This window comes from Equus asinus, chromosome 7, assembly GCF_041296235.1.
Source record: "Equus asinus isolate D_3611 breed Donkey chromosome 7, EquAss-T2T_v2, whole genome shotgun sequence".
In the NCBI taxonomy this organism is placed as follows: domain Eukaryota; kingdom Metazoa; phylum Chordata; class Mammalia; order Perissodactyla; family Equidae; genus Equus; species Equus asinus.
The window spans coordinates 63,865,644-63,881,719 of NC_091796.1; the positions used below are offsets into that span (position 1 = coordinate 63,865,644).

General features: G+C 34.7%; 1 protein-coding gene across 3 annotated transcripts in view; it reads right to left on the reverse strand.

Moving 5' to 3' along the window:
• Window positions 1–16,076, reverse strand: part of TXNDC16 (thioredoxin domain containing 16) — a 123,752-nt gene that overhangs the window by 22,715 nt on the left and 84,961 nt on the right. For all 3 annotated transcript variants that reach the window (XM_044773584.2, XM_070513637.1, XM_044773583.2), the window contains 3 exons: window positions 15,972–16,031; window positions 5,455–5,623; window positions 4,984–5,120 (listed from right to left, as the gene is read on the reverse strand). In XM_044773584.2, the coding sequence (XP_044629519.1) occupies window positions 4,984–5,120; window positions 5,455–5,623; window positions 15,972–16,031 (366 nt within the window). The remainder of the gene's footprint in view (window positions 1–4,983; window positions 5,121–5,454; window positions 5,624–15,971; window positions 16,032–16,076) is intronic.

Genomic DNA, 16,076 nt, shown 5'->3' on the forward strand with positions numbered 1-16,076 from the left:
CTAGGAACATTTTGTGCCAAAAGGACACATTCAAAGAATGATGGAGACATGTCAAAAGGACATAGGAGTCAGATTGAAGGGGCTCCCACTGACCAAATCTGGGACAATTTGAGCAAAAAAAATGATAGTAACTGATTATAACCCATTTAATAAAATAAAAGTTCGGGCATCCACACCGATAAGCGAACAAATAAGAAGAGAAAACTCTTTCTTACAGTAGTATGCCAACTAATAAATGCAGAAGGAATAACGGAGATAGAAATTTTCCACTTGGCAAACATAGAAATAGCTCTTTGAGGCAATGGCCTTTAAAACTGGAGCACAAAAGTATAATGAGAAACAGGACATTTACAGAGTTTTAAATTATATCCCCACAAGATACTTATTAATCAGAGGAAAACAGTAGAGGGACCTGGCAAATACACTAGTGGACAAAAGAGACATTTCAGCCCTTGTGGAACTCGCATTATATTAGTCTTCAAATCATTAGGATCTATATGAATAACAAATCAATATCTGATAGAAAATAAGTGCTCAGTAAATGCCAATACTCAGTTTTTATGAGTAAAATACAAATGTACATAAAAATGTTAACAAACTCATAATAGCCTTTTACTGTTATACATTTTTTCATTCAATAGATGTTGAAGGTCCAGCAACTATCATGTGAAGAGTCTGCAAAAAACAAAAATAACAAAAAAAGAAGAGGAACTAATATCCAAACGAAAAGGCTGGCAACAATCAATCCAGTGAATAACAACAAAGCATCACATCCAGATTACATCATTCTGGCATACCAGAACTACCTGTATATAATTTAACATTATACTTTTGACTTTTGTTGACAGATAATTACATGTAAATTCTATCATCATTTGTACACAAATATGATCAATTACACTGTTCCTCGTGCTGGTCTCTTATATAAAACACAATGTGAAAAATTCCTCTCAGCATTTACAACCAGGAAAAGTTTTCGCTATGAATGAGTCAGGAACCTAATTTGTATGTTGCCATTTACAATGATGATAAGATGGCAAAAATTTCATCTTTGTTTCTGGTTGCCACCAGATTGCTTAGAGTTAAGTTTTATGATCAACTGCAGTGTTTTATAGATATTCCACATAATTATCCCCTACTCTTTTATTGCTTAACTCTTATCCTTTTTTTAATGATTTTATCATGTTTGTACTTTTTATTATCTGAAGACTTTAATTCTTTTTGGAAGGAGGCCCAGTGTAAATAATGAGAACTTCAGGGCGCCAGACACTTGAGGTAGACAGTCAACAGCGGGAGCAAAAATGTTAGAAAGACAAAGGAGTAAAACAAAGACTCATTCACTTCCCATTTTCATAAAGAAAATACAAATTAAAAAGCTATGCCCTCTAGGATTTTGCCTTCTAAGATGGTAAGTCACAAAGCATACATTAATATTCTTATTATTTCTTTCTAGTAAGTTCTTTTGGCTTTTATTTTAAAAGATTTTGAAGACAAAGTTGAGAGAAAAAATTACTAGACAGAAATTGTAGAAAGCAAAATTTAATAGTTAATAGCATCCACTATATACAAATATAATGCTAGAGATGTGGATCCTCTTCCAATATAAATATCCTTAAAAGTTCATTCTGAATTTAAAATTCATCTCAAATGAAAGAAAAATAAGAAGCGGGGAGGTTTGCTAGGTAAATGGTAAGAGTTATCATGTTATGAAGAAAACACTAAGGGTTTTGTTATCCAGTCAAGAGCCCATCCACAAGCAAAGGCAAGAGAATAACATTCTAAGTAATACTATTGGTCAGAAAAAATACCCTATGTGTACTGTTCCTTTAAAACTTACTGAAAGATACATTCCTATGAAGCAAGAAAAAAATAAAGAGTTAGAGTCTAAGAAAAGAGAAGTTGTAATATTAAAAGAACACTATAGCCTATGATGCTATGTAAAACTATCACAGTAAAATTAATTGCTATAAGCACTATATCAAAGCTGAATGCAAAAACAATTTAAAATGCATCAAAAATAAGATGAGTTAATAAACGGATAGAGGGATAGACAGATGTACAGGTATGTGTTACATCAAGTACAGTTAAAGGCTAACGGTAGACTCTAGATGGTGGCTATATGAGTGTTTGCTGTAAAATTCTCAACTTTGCTGTTTGAAAATTTTCATAATAAATGTGGAAAAAATAAATGCAAGAGATTTTTGGAAGAGAAATACATAATGCAAAAAAATAAAAGCTCAGCAATAATGATAATCTGTGTTTCATAATATGAGACCATAGAGGCTCATATAGAGAAAAAGATATAGAAAAAATTAAAAACATCATCATCTTCCAAATGAAGGAATCAAAATGATTGAAATGGTCTTTAATTTTACAGATTCCATTTTTTTTTAAAGAACACTTTCTCTAGCCCTGAAGAAAATAAAAACCAAAAGAAGTCTACTCCACACAGAAAAAAGTAAAGAAAAATAACTAAAGAAATACCAAAGAAGTATAAAACAAGCAACAGACATCTAAATAGGTCTAGACAATGTGTAAATGGTTAAAGTTCACCCAGAAGAATCCATAGGCAATAATGACAAGAAAATGTAAAAAGACAATTAAGAGACTTGACCCAATCATATATTCAATATTATAAAACTAATAGACTAAGGATCAATAGGTAAAGTGAATAAAATAGAAAACATTTAAACAGACATATATATACACATAGACATAAAAACACGGATTTAATACAGTGATGGTGAAATCAAAAAAAGAGGAAAAAAAAGACAACTGTTAACTACTTAGACAGAAATAAATTTGGCCTCTAACTTCATACCATGCACTAAACTATCTAAATGATTAAAGACTTTTAAAAAAGAAAAAAAGCAAAGGACACAATTAACAGACTGAAAAGGTAACCTATGGAATGGGAGAAAATACTTGCAAATCATATATATGATAGAGATTAATATCCAGAATATATAAACAACTCCTGCAACTCAACAACCACAATAATCCGATTAAAGAATGGGTGTAGGACTTGAACAGACATTTCTACAAAGAAGATACACAAACAGCAAAAAGGTATATAAAAAGATGCTCTATATCACTAATCATTAGGAAAATACAAATCAAAACCACAACGTGTCATCACCTCACACACATTAGGATGGCTACTATCAAAAAAACAGAACATAATATTAGTTTTGGTTAGGATGTGAACAAATCAGAACTGTTGTACACTGCTGGTGAGAATGTAAAATGATGCAGCCACTTCAGAAATCAGTAAGGTGGTTCCTCAAAAAATCAAAAGTAGAATTACCATATGACCCAGCAACTCTACTTCTAGGTACAAACCCAAAAGAATTCAGAGCAGGGTCCCGAAGACACATTGGTACATCCACATTCACAGCAGCATTATTCACAATAGCCAAGAAATGGAAACAATCCAAGTGTCCATCAACAGATGAACGAATAAAGATGTGATATGTACACACAATGGAATATTATTCAGCCTTAAAAAGGAAGGAAATTCTGACTCATGCTACAACATAGATGAGGCTCAAAAAAATTATGCTAAGCAAAATAAGCCAGTCAGAAAAAGACACTTTCTGATTCCACTTATATGAGGTACCTAGAGTAGTCAAATTCATAGAGACAGAAAGTAAATGGTGGTTGCCAGAGGCTGGGGGAAGGGGAAATGGAGAATTACTGTTTAACAAGTACAGAGTTTCAGTTTTGCAAGATGAAAAAGTTCTGGAGATTAGTTGCACAACAAGGTAAATATACTTAACACTAGTTAACTATATACTTAAAAATGGTTAAGATGGTAAATTTTACGTTATATGTACTTTGCCACAACTAAAAAAATATTCAAAGCAAAATTCAATATAAATTAGAGTAAGAAAATATTATAAATTAAAGCAAAAAGAAAATACAAGTGAATACTGTTAAGGATAACAGGGATTTTCTATAGTAAAAAGTTATGAAAGAAATCTCAAAATCAATAAATTTGAAAACAAATTTTAAACTGCTACATATAAAATTATTATTAAACAAACTTACAAACAAACAACACACCAGGGGAAAGTAATTGGAATAAAATGACAAAAGCTTAATATCTCAATATATAAAAATCTCATAATAATTCATTAGATGAGCACTAAAATCCCATTTTAAAAAATATATAACATACAGTTTATAGAAGACAAAGTTATTCTCCTATTGAGAAGCTATACCCATTAAATAGTCTAAAATCCACATAAAGACTTATAAATAAAAATATTCTTTGCATACATCAAAAAGAAAAGCGGAAGCAACAAATACTATTTATTGACAAAACAGTTAAATAAATTACAGTATATTCATCCATTCAAATATTATACAGCCAATGTTTTTGAAGACTATTAATCACATGGAAAAAATGCACCCATGTAACGTTAAACAAAAACAGCGAGATACTTGGGACCGACTCAGTGGCATAGGTGTTAAGTTCACACGCTCTGCTTCCAAGGCATGGGGTTTGTGGATTCGGATCCCAGGAATGGACCTACACACCACTCATCAAGCCATGCTGTGGTGGTGTCCCACATACAAAATAGAGGAAGACTTCACAGATGTTAGCTCAGCGACAATGTTCCTCAAACATAAAGAGGAAGATTGGCCACAGATGTTAGCTCAGGGTCAACCTTCCTCACCAAAAAAAAAAAAGAAAGAAAAGAAAAGAGCACAATACTAACCTAGACACACAGTACTAGCCCAATTACATTAAAATGTATATAAAGATGCACTATATAGGTACACAGAAAAAAAAGGGAAGGAATTACGTCAAAATTTAACAACTCTAAATAATTACAGATTTTTATTTTCTTCAAACTTTTTTGTATTTTCAAAATTCTCTATAATTTAAAAAGATGTTCCTTTTTAAAAACTAGTAAATGAGTTTTTAATATTACCTATTAATTATATAATATAATTTAAAGGTCCAATTCTACTTACCTGTTGTCATGGTTGGACTAAAGAGCCCCAGTACTGGCCCACTGGAATAGGAGAGCAGGTCTTGATACAATTCCCCACTTAAATATTCCTCTGCTTCTTGCACAGATGTTATGTTCACCGGACATGAAATCCTGTTGCTGGATGAATATATAACTATATTCAAAATTAACATTTAAAAATACTTTTCAACTTGTAAAAGATATAAAACATACTGAACTTAGCAAACACTATATTCCACATGATAAATATCTGACAAAATAAAGACAATTAAACAGAAAGTCACCCTTGTTAAAGAAAACCTCTCTCCCCCCAAAAATGATGGAATGTGGATGGACTCTCCTCATCTACGTTTATCCTGAGATCTCAATTCACACATCCTTAACCTATTCAAAGTGTGTCAACAACGTACGAGAATTAGAAGTTTTCTAGACCTAAAAATTTAAAAATCTTAGGGTGAAGCTAAATACTTACAGCTGGATAAATTTTAGGAGATCTTCAGTTCCTAACATACCAGCATAAGATACTGGGTTCCCTCCTTCCTTGTACATCTTTACAACAGGAAATTCAGTAACGTTGTGCTTGGTGCACACACCAGACCAATCTGCACAGTTTACTCTAGTAAGCAGCATAGTGGGTGTGTCTAAGGAAAAGGAAAATGCACACTTTGCAAATATTAATGTAGAAAACTCAGTTTTTACCATAAGATCTCACTCATAAATAGAAGATAAAAACAACAAACACACAGAGACAGAGATTGGATTAGCAGTTACCAGAGGAGAAGCGGGGAGTGAGGAGGGTGAAAGGGGTCACTGGGCATGTGTGTGGTGATGGATGGTATTAGTCTTCGGGTGGGGAACAGGATGCAATCTACACAGAAACTGAAATATAATGATGTACACCCAAAATTTATATACTGTCATAAACTAACATTACCTCAATTAAAAAAAACTCAGTTGTTGAGAATTACCAATATCTTCATATCCCATTCTTATTTTAACCTCTCAGCAGCATGAAACAGACTCTTCCCTTGATTTTTGCAACACCTTCCCCTATTGGCTTTTTTCTCACCTCTCTAGCTGATCCTTGTTGGTCCCTTTTGCAGATTCCTGCAGGTAGAGTTGGGAGTTTCTCAAGGCTCAGTTCAAGCTGCCTTCTCTTCTTGATCCATACTCTCTTCCCAGCCACTCTCAACAACCCCAGATAACCTAAAGAATCCTAAATTTATATCTTTGGCCCAGGCTCCTCTTTAAGGTTCCAGACTCATGTATCTTTACTGCCTTTTCTATTTCCCTTTGATTTGGAACACACTCAAATTCAAGAAGTCTAAAACCAAACATGTCTTCCTTCCCATAAACGTGGGTGAACAATGCCATTCTCAGACAACTCAGAAAATGAAGTATCATCTTTCATGCCTCCCCATTCCTAAGCCTCCATGTCTAATAAATCAATCAGCATGTCCTTTCCATTTTACCACCTACACTTTAAATATCTCATATCTGTCCAAATCTCCTTGCTGCTGCTACTCTGGTCATCATCTCTCCTGGATAACCAGAATAGGCTTCTAATTCACCTCCCTGAATTCAATATAACTCTACACTGAAGCTAGAGATATCTTTTCAAAATTCAGATGTGTTTTGTTAACAGCCCACCCCCACCATTTTGCAGAGTTAGGTCTTTGTAACTAGATCTAACACAGATCTCTGCATGTGTGACTACTTCTCGGAGAAACCTTCTCTGACACCCTAATCTACATCAGGTTCCTCTGAACCTATGCAACCATGCCCCTTTCCTTATCTCTTATGTACTCATTTGTGTTGTTAAATGATTAGTGTCTGTTTCTACCAAGAAAGCTCTTTGAGAGTAGGGACCCTGTTTGTTTTACTCATCATTGATTTTCCAGCATCTAGAGCAGTCCTTGCACATGAAACACCTTAAATATGTGCATGAATAAATAACACACATGGAACCCATCTAGGGCTTAGGTAGCCATCCTGTCTAAATATTATAATTTCTTTTCAGCCTAAGAAAACACATAGTGGAATCCCAAAGAGAAATTCCTACATGTTCTATAATAACATATGTGAAATTCTCCAAAATATATAAATCATTAAGTGGAAAGAAATAAAAAACCAAATAAAACAAGCACCACACAACTCAGCTACTGAAAAGAAGGAATAAATTCTAATAAAAGAAAACTATAATATCACATTACCTCAAAGAAAGAATTTTTGTATATCAATTTAAGATATACCCTAATTTAGGATGTAACCTAACCATATGATTAAAATTGTGAAATGCAAATATTAATATTTTATCACCAGAAGTTTTTTAATACTGAAAATTCATTTTTACATTTTAAACAATTCTAAATTATACCTCATAGATGCAATAACTTATCACTTTAGATTTAGTGTTAGCAATCTGTTCAATAATACAGGCAGAGTCTAGTCTGTCTTATTCCCCATTACATATCTGCTGCCTAGCACAATGTCTGTTACACAGTATGCACCCAATAAAAATTTGTGGAATGTACCATGATATTTCTTCATGAACAAATTTTCAATTTTTACACTAAAGTATATTAATACCTGATATACACTCATACAATATGAACATATAAACAAAGAGAAATCCTTATTCCTTCTAAAACTAGATCTGCTAAGTGACTTTTCTACAAAGTTCTCTTATCCTTTATTTTAACCATTTAGTCAATAAATATAAGTGATGCTTGTTCATACAGAATACCATATTATATATTCCCACCTAAGTATGGAAGATAGTGTCATTACAAATGCAGTTCTTTCCTCTCAATAAGCAACCTCAATAGGTCTGCCACTGCTAAAAATGTTATTATTCCTTTGTCCCTAAAGTCCAAGTTGAAAACTTTGATGTTATCTTTAAAACTGAAAAAAGAATACTGATACATATTAAAAGTTCTAAGGCTACTTATATCGAAGCTATCAGTTTAAATTTTTTTTCTTGAGGAGTAACATCAGCATCATGGCAGAGTGAGCTCTCCTAGTAATCTCTCCCCTCCACCATACAATGTAAAAGACATTCAAACTCTAACAGAGGCCATCCACACAACAGACAGCAGAGAGACCCATGCAGCCATAAGATGGAGGGTGGAGAGGCCGGAGCTCCCTCAGAGGAGGCAGAACAGGGCAACAGAAAACTTCACTCTCTCCCCAAGAGACTGGGATCTGGGATGGTGGGCAGCCGCTGAGAGGGAAGGAACGGGGGAGGGGACATTCATTTGCAGGAACATCAAAGACTCCCTAAGGCCCTTGCAGCCTAGAGGGAAGCCCTCTACCAGGGCGAAAGCTTTCACGGGGGGGGTGGGGAGTTGACCTTATCAAGCCAACACCCCAGGAGAGCATAGGGAGAAAACCCTAAGAGAATGCAGAAGAAACTGCTCCTCCCTCCACCCACCCAGCACCAGCTCCAGTGCCTGGGATTCGGTGGAACACAGAGGGCTCAGAATATGTGGCTCTTGACACCCACCCAGTGGCAATAAGCTATAACGTGACCAAATAATTCCATGATGCTCAAAAACAGAGCCGCACCCTCTAACAATATCGAAAGTTATATGAAATCTCCAGACCAGAGAGAAAATGACAAGTACCCAGAAATCACTCCTGAGGACACAGAAATATGTAATCTAAATGAAAGAGAATTCAAAATAGCTATTAACAAAACTCTCAATGAGATAAAAGAGAATGTAGAGAATGCAATTCAACGAGTTTAGGATCTACTTCACAAAAGAGATTGAAACTATAAAGAAGAATCAATCATAAATATTGGAGTTGAAAGACAGAATGGAAGAGATACAACAAAATATGGATTCCCTGAACACTCCAGCAGACACCATAGAGGAGCGGATCAGCATAATCGAGGATAGACATATTGAAATGCTCCAGATGGGGGGGGAGAGAACTAAGACTAAAAAGAAATGAAGAAAGTCTCCAAGAAATACACAAGTCAATTAGGAAATGCAACATAAGAATTATAGGTATTCCAGAGGGAGAAGAGAAGGAGAATGAAGCAGAAAGCTTATTCAAAGAAATAATAGCAGAGAACTTCCCAAACTTAGGGAAGGAGGTGGAAATCAAAGTGGAAGAGACTACCAGATCTATTAAATATGTCAATGTAAAAAGAATTACTGCAAAGGATATGGTAGTGAAACTAGCAAAAGTGAATGACAAAGAAAAAACACTAAGGGCAGCAAGGCAGAAGAAAATAACCTACAAAGAAAACCCTATCAGGCTTTCAGCAGATTTCTCTACAGAAAACTTACAGGCTAGGAGACTCTGGAATGATATATTCAAATCTTTAAAAGACAAGAATCTTCAGCTGAGAATACTCTATCCAGCAAAAACATCCTTCAGATATGATGGAGAAATAAAAACTGTCCCAGATAAACAAAAGCTAAGGGAGTTCATAACCATGAGATCTGCCCCCTACAAGAAATCGAGAAGGCTCTCATACCTAGGGGAAAAAAGGGGAGATGGGGTTACAAAGTATGGAGTAAGGAGATAAATAGGTAGACAAATCATAAAATTGTAGCTATACATCAGAAGACATTAGCAAATACTCAAGAATAGCATTAAAGATAAAGGGAAGGAAAACACCAAATATAAAGATAATCTTGTCATTTTAATCACAAACTCACAACACAGGAGGGAATAAGATGTGAGAAAAACAACTTAGGAGGGGAGGAGGAAAGGGACTGAATTGGTTTAGTCTAAGGAAATAAGAGGCCAGCAGAAAATGGACTATCTCATCTACAAGATTTTGAATACAAACCTCATGGTAACCACTAAACAAAAAAGAAGAACAGAGACACAACCAATAAACAAAGAGAAAATGAAGAAATACAACATAAAAAACTACATAACTCCATTGGTAGACCAAAATACACAGGATGAGAAATGAAGGAAATGCAAGAGATCTGGAAAATGGCAGCATTAAGCCCTCATATATTGATAATCACCCTAAACATAAATGGATTGAATTTTCCAATGAAAAGACACAGAGTGGTGAGATGGATTAAAGAACAGAACCCAACAATATGCTGCCTCCAGGACACACATCTCGGCTCCAAAGACAAACACACGCTCTGAGTGAAGGGATAAAAGACGATACTCCAAGCTAATGGCAAACGAAAGCAGGTGTTCCAATACTTATATCAGACAAAGTAGACTTCAAGATAAGACAGGTAAAGAGAGACAAAGAGGGGCAGTATATAATGATCAAAGGGACACTCCATAAAGAACATATAACACCTATAACTATGTATGCATACAACACAGGAACACCAAAGTACAGTAAGCAACTATTAACAAACCTAAAAGGAGATATTAACAATAACACAATAATAGTAGGGGACCTCAATACTCCACTCACATCATTGGATAGATCATCCAGACAGAAAATCAACAAGAAAACAGTAGAATTAAATAAAAGCTAGTCCAGTTGGACTTAATAGACATATATGGAACACTCCATCGAAAAACAGCAGAATACACATTCTTCTCAAGTGTGCACGGAGCATTCTTAAGGATAGACCATATGTTGGGGAACAAGGCAAGCCTCTATAAATTTAAGAAGATTGAAATAACAACATGCATCTTTTCCTATCACAATGCTATGAAGCTAGAAATTAATTATAAGAAAAAAGCTGAGAAAGGGAAAAAGATGTGGAGACTAAACAACAGGCTATTGAACAACCAATGGATCATTGAAGAAATTAAAGGAGAAATCAAAATATATCTGGAGACAAATGAAAGTGAAAAAGCATACCATACCAACTTATATGGGATGCAGCAAAAGCTGTATTAAGAGAGAAATTCATCACAATACAGGCTCACCCTAACAAACAAGGAAAATCCTAAATAAGCAATCTCAAACTACACCTAACTGAATTAGAAAAAGAACAAAGCAAGCCCAAAGTCAACAGAAGGAGAGAAATAACAAAAATCACAGCAGAAATAAATGCTATTGAAACAAAAAAGGTAGTAGAAAGGATCAATGAAATGAAGAGCTGGTTCTTTGAGAAGATAAATAAAATTAAAAAACCACTAGCCAGACTCAAAAAAAGAGAGAAAGCTCAGATAAATAATATTAGAAATGAAAGAGGAGAAATAACAATGGATACCACAGAAATACAACAGATTATAAGAAAATACTACAAAAAGCTATATGCCAATAAAATGGACAATTTGGAAGAAATAGATAAATTCTTAGACTCTTACAACCTCCCAAAGTTGAATCAATATGAAATAGAAAATCTGAATAGACAAATCACAAGTAAAGAGATTGAAACAGCAATCAAACGCATCCCAAAGAATAAAAGTCCAGGACCAGATGGCTTCCCTGAAGAATTCTACCAAACTTTCAGAGAGGACTTAATACACATCCTTGTCAAGATATTCCAAAAAATTAGGGAAGATGGAACGCTTCCTAACACATTCTACGAGGCCAACACCACTCTGATACCAAAGCCTGACAAGGACAGCACAAAAAAGGAGAACTACAGGCCAACATCGCTGATGAACATAAATGCAAATATCCTCAACAAAATATTGGCAACCCAAATACAGCAATATATCATAGAGATCATACATCATGATCAAGTAGGATTTACACCAGGGGCACAGGGATGGTTCAACATCTGCAAATCAATCAATGTGACATACCACATTAACAAAATGAGGAATAAAAACCACATGATCATCTCAATAGATGCAAAGAAAGCATTTGACAAGAACCAACAGCCATTTATGATACAAAACTCTTTGACAAATTGGGGATAGAAGGACATTACCTCAACACAATAAAGGCCATATATGACAAACCCACAGCCAACATCATACTCAATGGGCAAAAACTGAACGTCATCTCCCTGAAAACAGGAACGAGACAAGGATGCCCTTTATCACCACTCTTATTCACCATAGTACTGGAGGTTTTGGCCAGAGCAATTAGCCAAGAGAAAGGAATAAAGGAATCCAAATAGGGGTGAAGAAGTGACTCTAGCTGTTTGCAGACATGATCTTATATATAGAAATGCCTAAAGAATCCATCAGAAAACTATTAGAAATAATTAACAACTACAGTAAAGTTGCAGGGTACTAAATCAACTTATAAAAATCAGTTGAATTTCTATACTCTAATAACAAACATACAGAAAGAGAACTCAAGAATACAATTCCATTTACAATCACAACAAAAAAAATAAAGTATCTAAGAATAAATTTAACCAAGGAGATGAAGGACTTACACAATGAAAACTGTAAGACATTATTGAAAAAAATAGATGATGACATTAAGAGATGGAAAGAGATTCCATGCACATAGACCAGAAGAATACACATAGTTAAAATGTCCATACCACCCAAAGCAATCTACAGATTCAATACAATCCAAATCAGAATCCCAATGACATTCTTCACAGAAACAGAACAAAGAATCCTAAAATTTCACATGGGGCAAAAAAAGACCCCAAATTGCTAACGCAATCCTGAGAAAAAAGAACAAAGCTGGAGGTATCACAGTCCCTGACCTCAAAATGTACTACAAAGCCATAGTTGTAAAAACAGCATGGTACTGGTATAAAAACAGGCACACAGATCAATGGAACAGAACTGAAAGCCAGAAATAAACCCGCACATTGACGGACAGCTAATCTTCGACAAAGGTGCCAAGAACATACAATGGAGAAAAGACAGTCTCTTCAATAAATAGTGTTGGGAAAACTGGACAGCCACATGCAAAGACATGAAAGTAGACCATTATCTCATGCCATACACAAAAATAAACTCAAAATGGATCAAAGACTTGAAGATAAGTCCTGAAACCAAAAAACTCCTGGAAGATAATCTAAGTAGTATACTCTTTGACATCGAATTTAAAAGGATCTTTTTGAATACGATGTCTTCTCAGACAAGGGAAACAAAAGAAAAAATAAACAAGTGGGACTTCATCAGACTAAAGAGCTTCTGCAAGGCAAATGAAACTAGGATCAACATAAAAAGACAACCCATCAACTGGGAGAAAATATTTGCAAATCACATATCTGACAAGGGGTTAATCTCCATAATATACAAGGAACTCATACACTGGAACGACAAAAAAAAAAAACAGTCCGATCAACAATGGAACAATGGGCAGAGGATATGAACAGACATTTTTCCAAGAAGATATACAGATGGCCAATAAACACAGGATGTTCAATATCACTAATCATCAGGGAAATGCAAATCAAAACTACACTAAGATACCACCTTACACCTGTTAAAATGGCTGTAATCACCAAGACTAAAAATAACAAACATTGGAGAGGGTGTGGAGAGAAGAGAACCCTCATACCCTGCTGGTGGGAAAGCAAACTGTTGCAGCCACTATGGAAAACAGTATGGAGGTTCCTCAAAAAACTAAAGATAGAACTACCATATGACCCAGCTATCCCACTACTGGGTATCTATCCAAAGAACTTGAAATCAACAATCCAAAGTAACACATGTACCCCTATGTTCATTGCAGCACTATTCACAATAGCCAAGACATGGGAACAAGCCAAGTGCCCTTCGACCAATGATTGGATAAAGAAGATGTGGTATATATATATATACAATGGAATACTACTCAGCCACAAAAAAGGACAAAATCATCCCATTTGCAACAACATGGATGGACCTGGAGGGAATTATGCTAAGCGAAATACACCAGACTGAGAAAGACAAACATCATATGATTTCACTCATATGTGGAACATAAACAAACACATGGTCAAAGAAAATAGTTCAGTGGTTCCAAGGGAAAGGGGGTGGGAGATGAGTACAGGGGGTGAAGGGGAGCACCTATGTGGTGACAGACAAGAAATAAAGTACAACTGAAATTTCACAATGATGTAAACTATTATGAACCAAATGAAAAAAATTTTTATTTTCTTTCCTGTAAAATGGTTTTACCATTCAGTCATGTTTCAAAGGGAATAGTCTAATACTCTAAGATGCCCACAGAATTATATTCCACATACTTTATCAATGCAGTAATTTCAAATGGGGTTCCTAGTTTAACGGAAAAAAACAGATTCTCTTAGCTTCAGACTATGTAAGTATAAAAATGTGACATTTGCTGCCACCTTGTGACTGAGCATAAAATATTCTACATCATCTTGGACTAAGAGATGAAAAGTGGCTTTTTCCCAAGAAGTCAACAAGAAAGATTATAGGACTAAACGCCCAAAGTATTACAATATTTTCCTAATTTACAAAGTTAGAGTATAGGCTTCACCATAGACATGAAACTCTCCAGTTACCTATACTATGTATTTCTACATTAAGCCCCCTGAACTTCCAAAATAGTCCATTTATCTGATATCTAGTTACTAAAAGGATTGTTATTCATAAAGAATACATTAATTGAAAAATAAATCAAGTCCTGGGTTGATTATCTACTTTTTTAATTCTATAAACACAGACAACTCAGGATCCTTGCATCAAGGGATCAGGAGCTTCTTTATTTGGTCATTAATAAAGAAGAAAGTAAGGGAATATTTTTCCATTTTCATTTGGTATCCAACCAAATGGGTTGGGGGGATAATTCTATTATTCAGGGACATTACCCAATTACTATTTCATTATGGTTTATATTTTCCCCCCTCCTTTTCCTTTCTTCTAACTATTTGCCAATAAGGCTGGAGAACCTAAAAGAAGAAACTTAAATCTGTCTATAGTTACAACTATAAAAGAAAATGTGAAAGAGAATAACAGGATTTGCTTTAAAAAAAAAAAAGGTTAGGGATCACAGTATCTACAGACTTAACCACTCCTTCACTTGGGTAATAAGATAATCAAAAGTTGCATCAAATCTGACTAGGAAAATGAACGGAAGAGAAATGGTTAAAAAATCATCTTTAAAATCTCTGAAGTGTTTACTCTGTAGAACATGTTATATTTAGGGTTGACTCTGGAATCAATTTCTTGAGTTCAGAAAAGTCCCCAATATATAAACATGTTGTACACCAGAACATGTTTTCCACTAAATAAAACAAAATTTATGAAACTCTACTATATCAGCTTATTACTTATTCAACAATTATTAAAAACAAGATATTTTGCAATGTAAGGCAATATGCCAACTCCAGTGAGCTAGGCATAAGGCACACTACCTGAACATATGGAACTTACTAAATAACGAAAGAGCCTATAAGCTAGTGCCTGAAAACCAAAATGGTGGATACATTCCTAGAGCGGCCAAGAACAAGCCTATTTAACCATAATCACTTCTATTTATAAGAAAAATAGAGCAGGAGGAAATCACATTACAGATACAAAGTATGATACATTCTGTCTTATTCAAATGATTACAAAATATTATACATACCTAATCCATCATTATCTCTCTCTTACTAACAGGCCTCCCTCCTTCTCCTTATGTCTTCGCTGAGATGGTGGCATAGAAATTTTGAGCTAAAGTCTATTCTTTGGATTCCCGTTTGTCTACCATTAGATCAAGTTTCACAGAATAGTGGAAATAAAAAGATCCTGGCTATTAAGAAATATCCTAGTCCATGAGGAGCTAATTACAGCTTCAGGAACACTAGGATCTTGGATCTTTCATTAGACAGTGAAAGTGGGTCTTATCTATCAAATTTCCATTTAATAGTACTTAGTATTTATTTAATAACATTTAATAGTAATGGCATAAAGTAGGCACTCAATAAATGTTTACTGAATGATGAAATTCAGCCAAAAAAGGTTATTGGAGTAACTGTGTAGACACAAGACAGTTCTATGAAGACAGACAAAGTGAATGCTTCCGAGCACTGTGAAACTCGTAATTTACTAACTAGTTAGCCCTGGAAACACAAACACGATCACCTGAAGTTTTATGTGGTTTTCTACATCTTTAGCATGACACAGTTTTACAAATACCTACAACTCAGAATCATGAAAATAAGCATGCATGCTACAGTACAATACCTTTCAACTTAATTGCCACATCGATATAGGATTGCAGAAATGCCATGGATACTGCTTGCCCTACATTAAAATAAAAAATTCAACAGATATTACAACATGTCTATC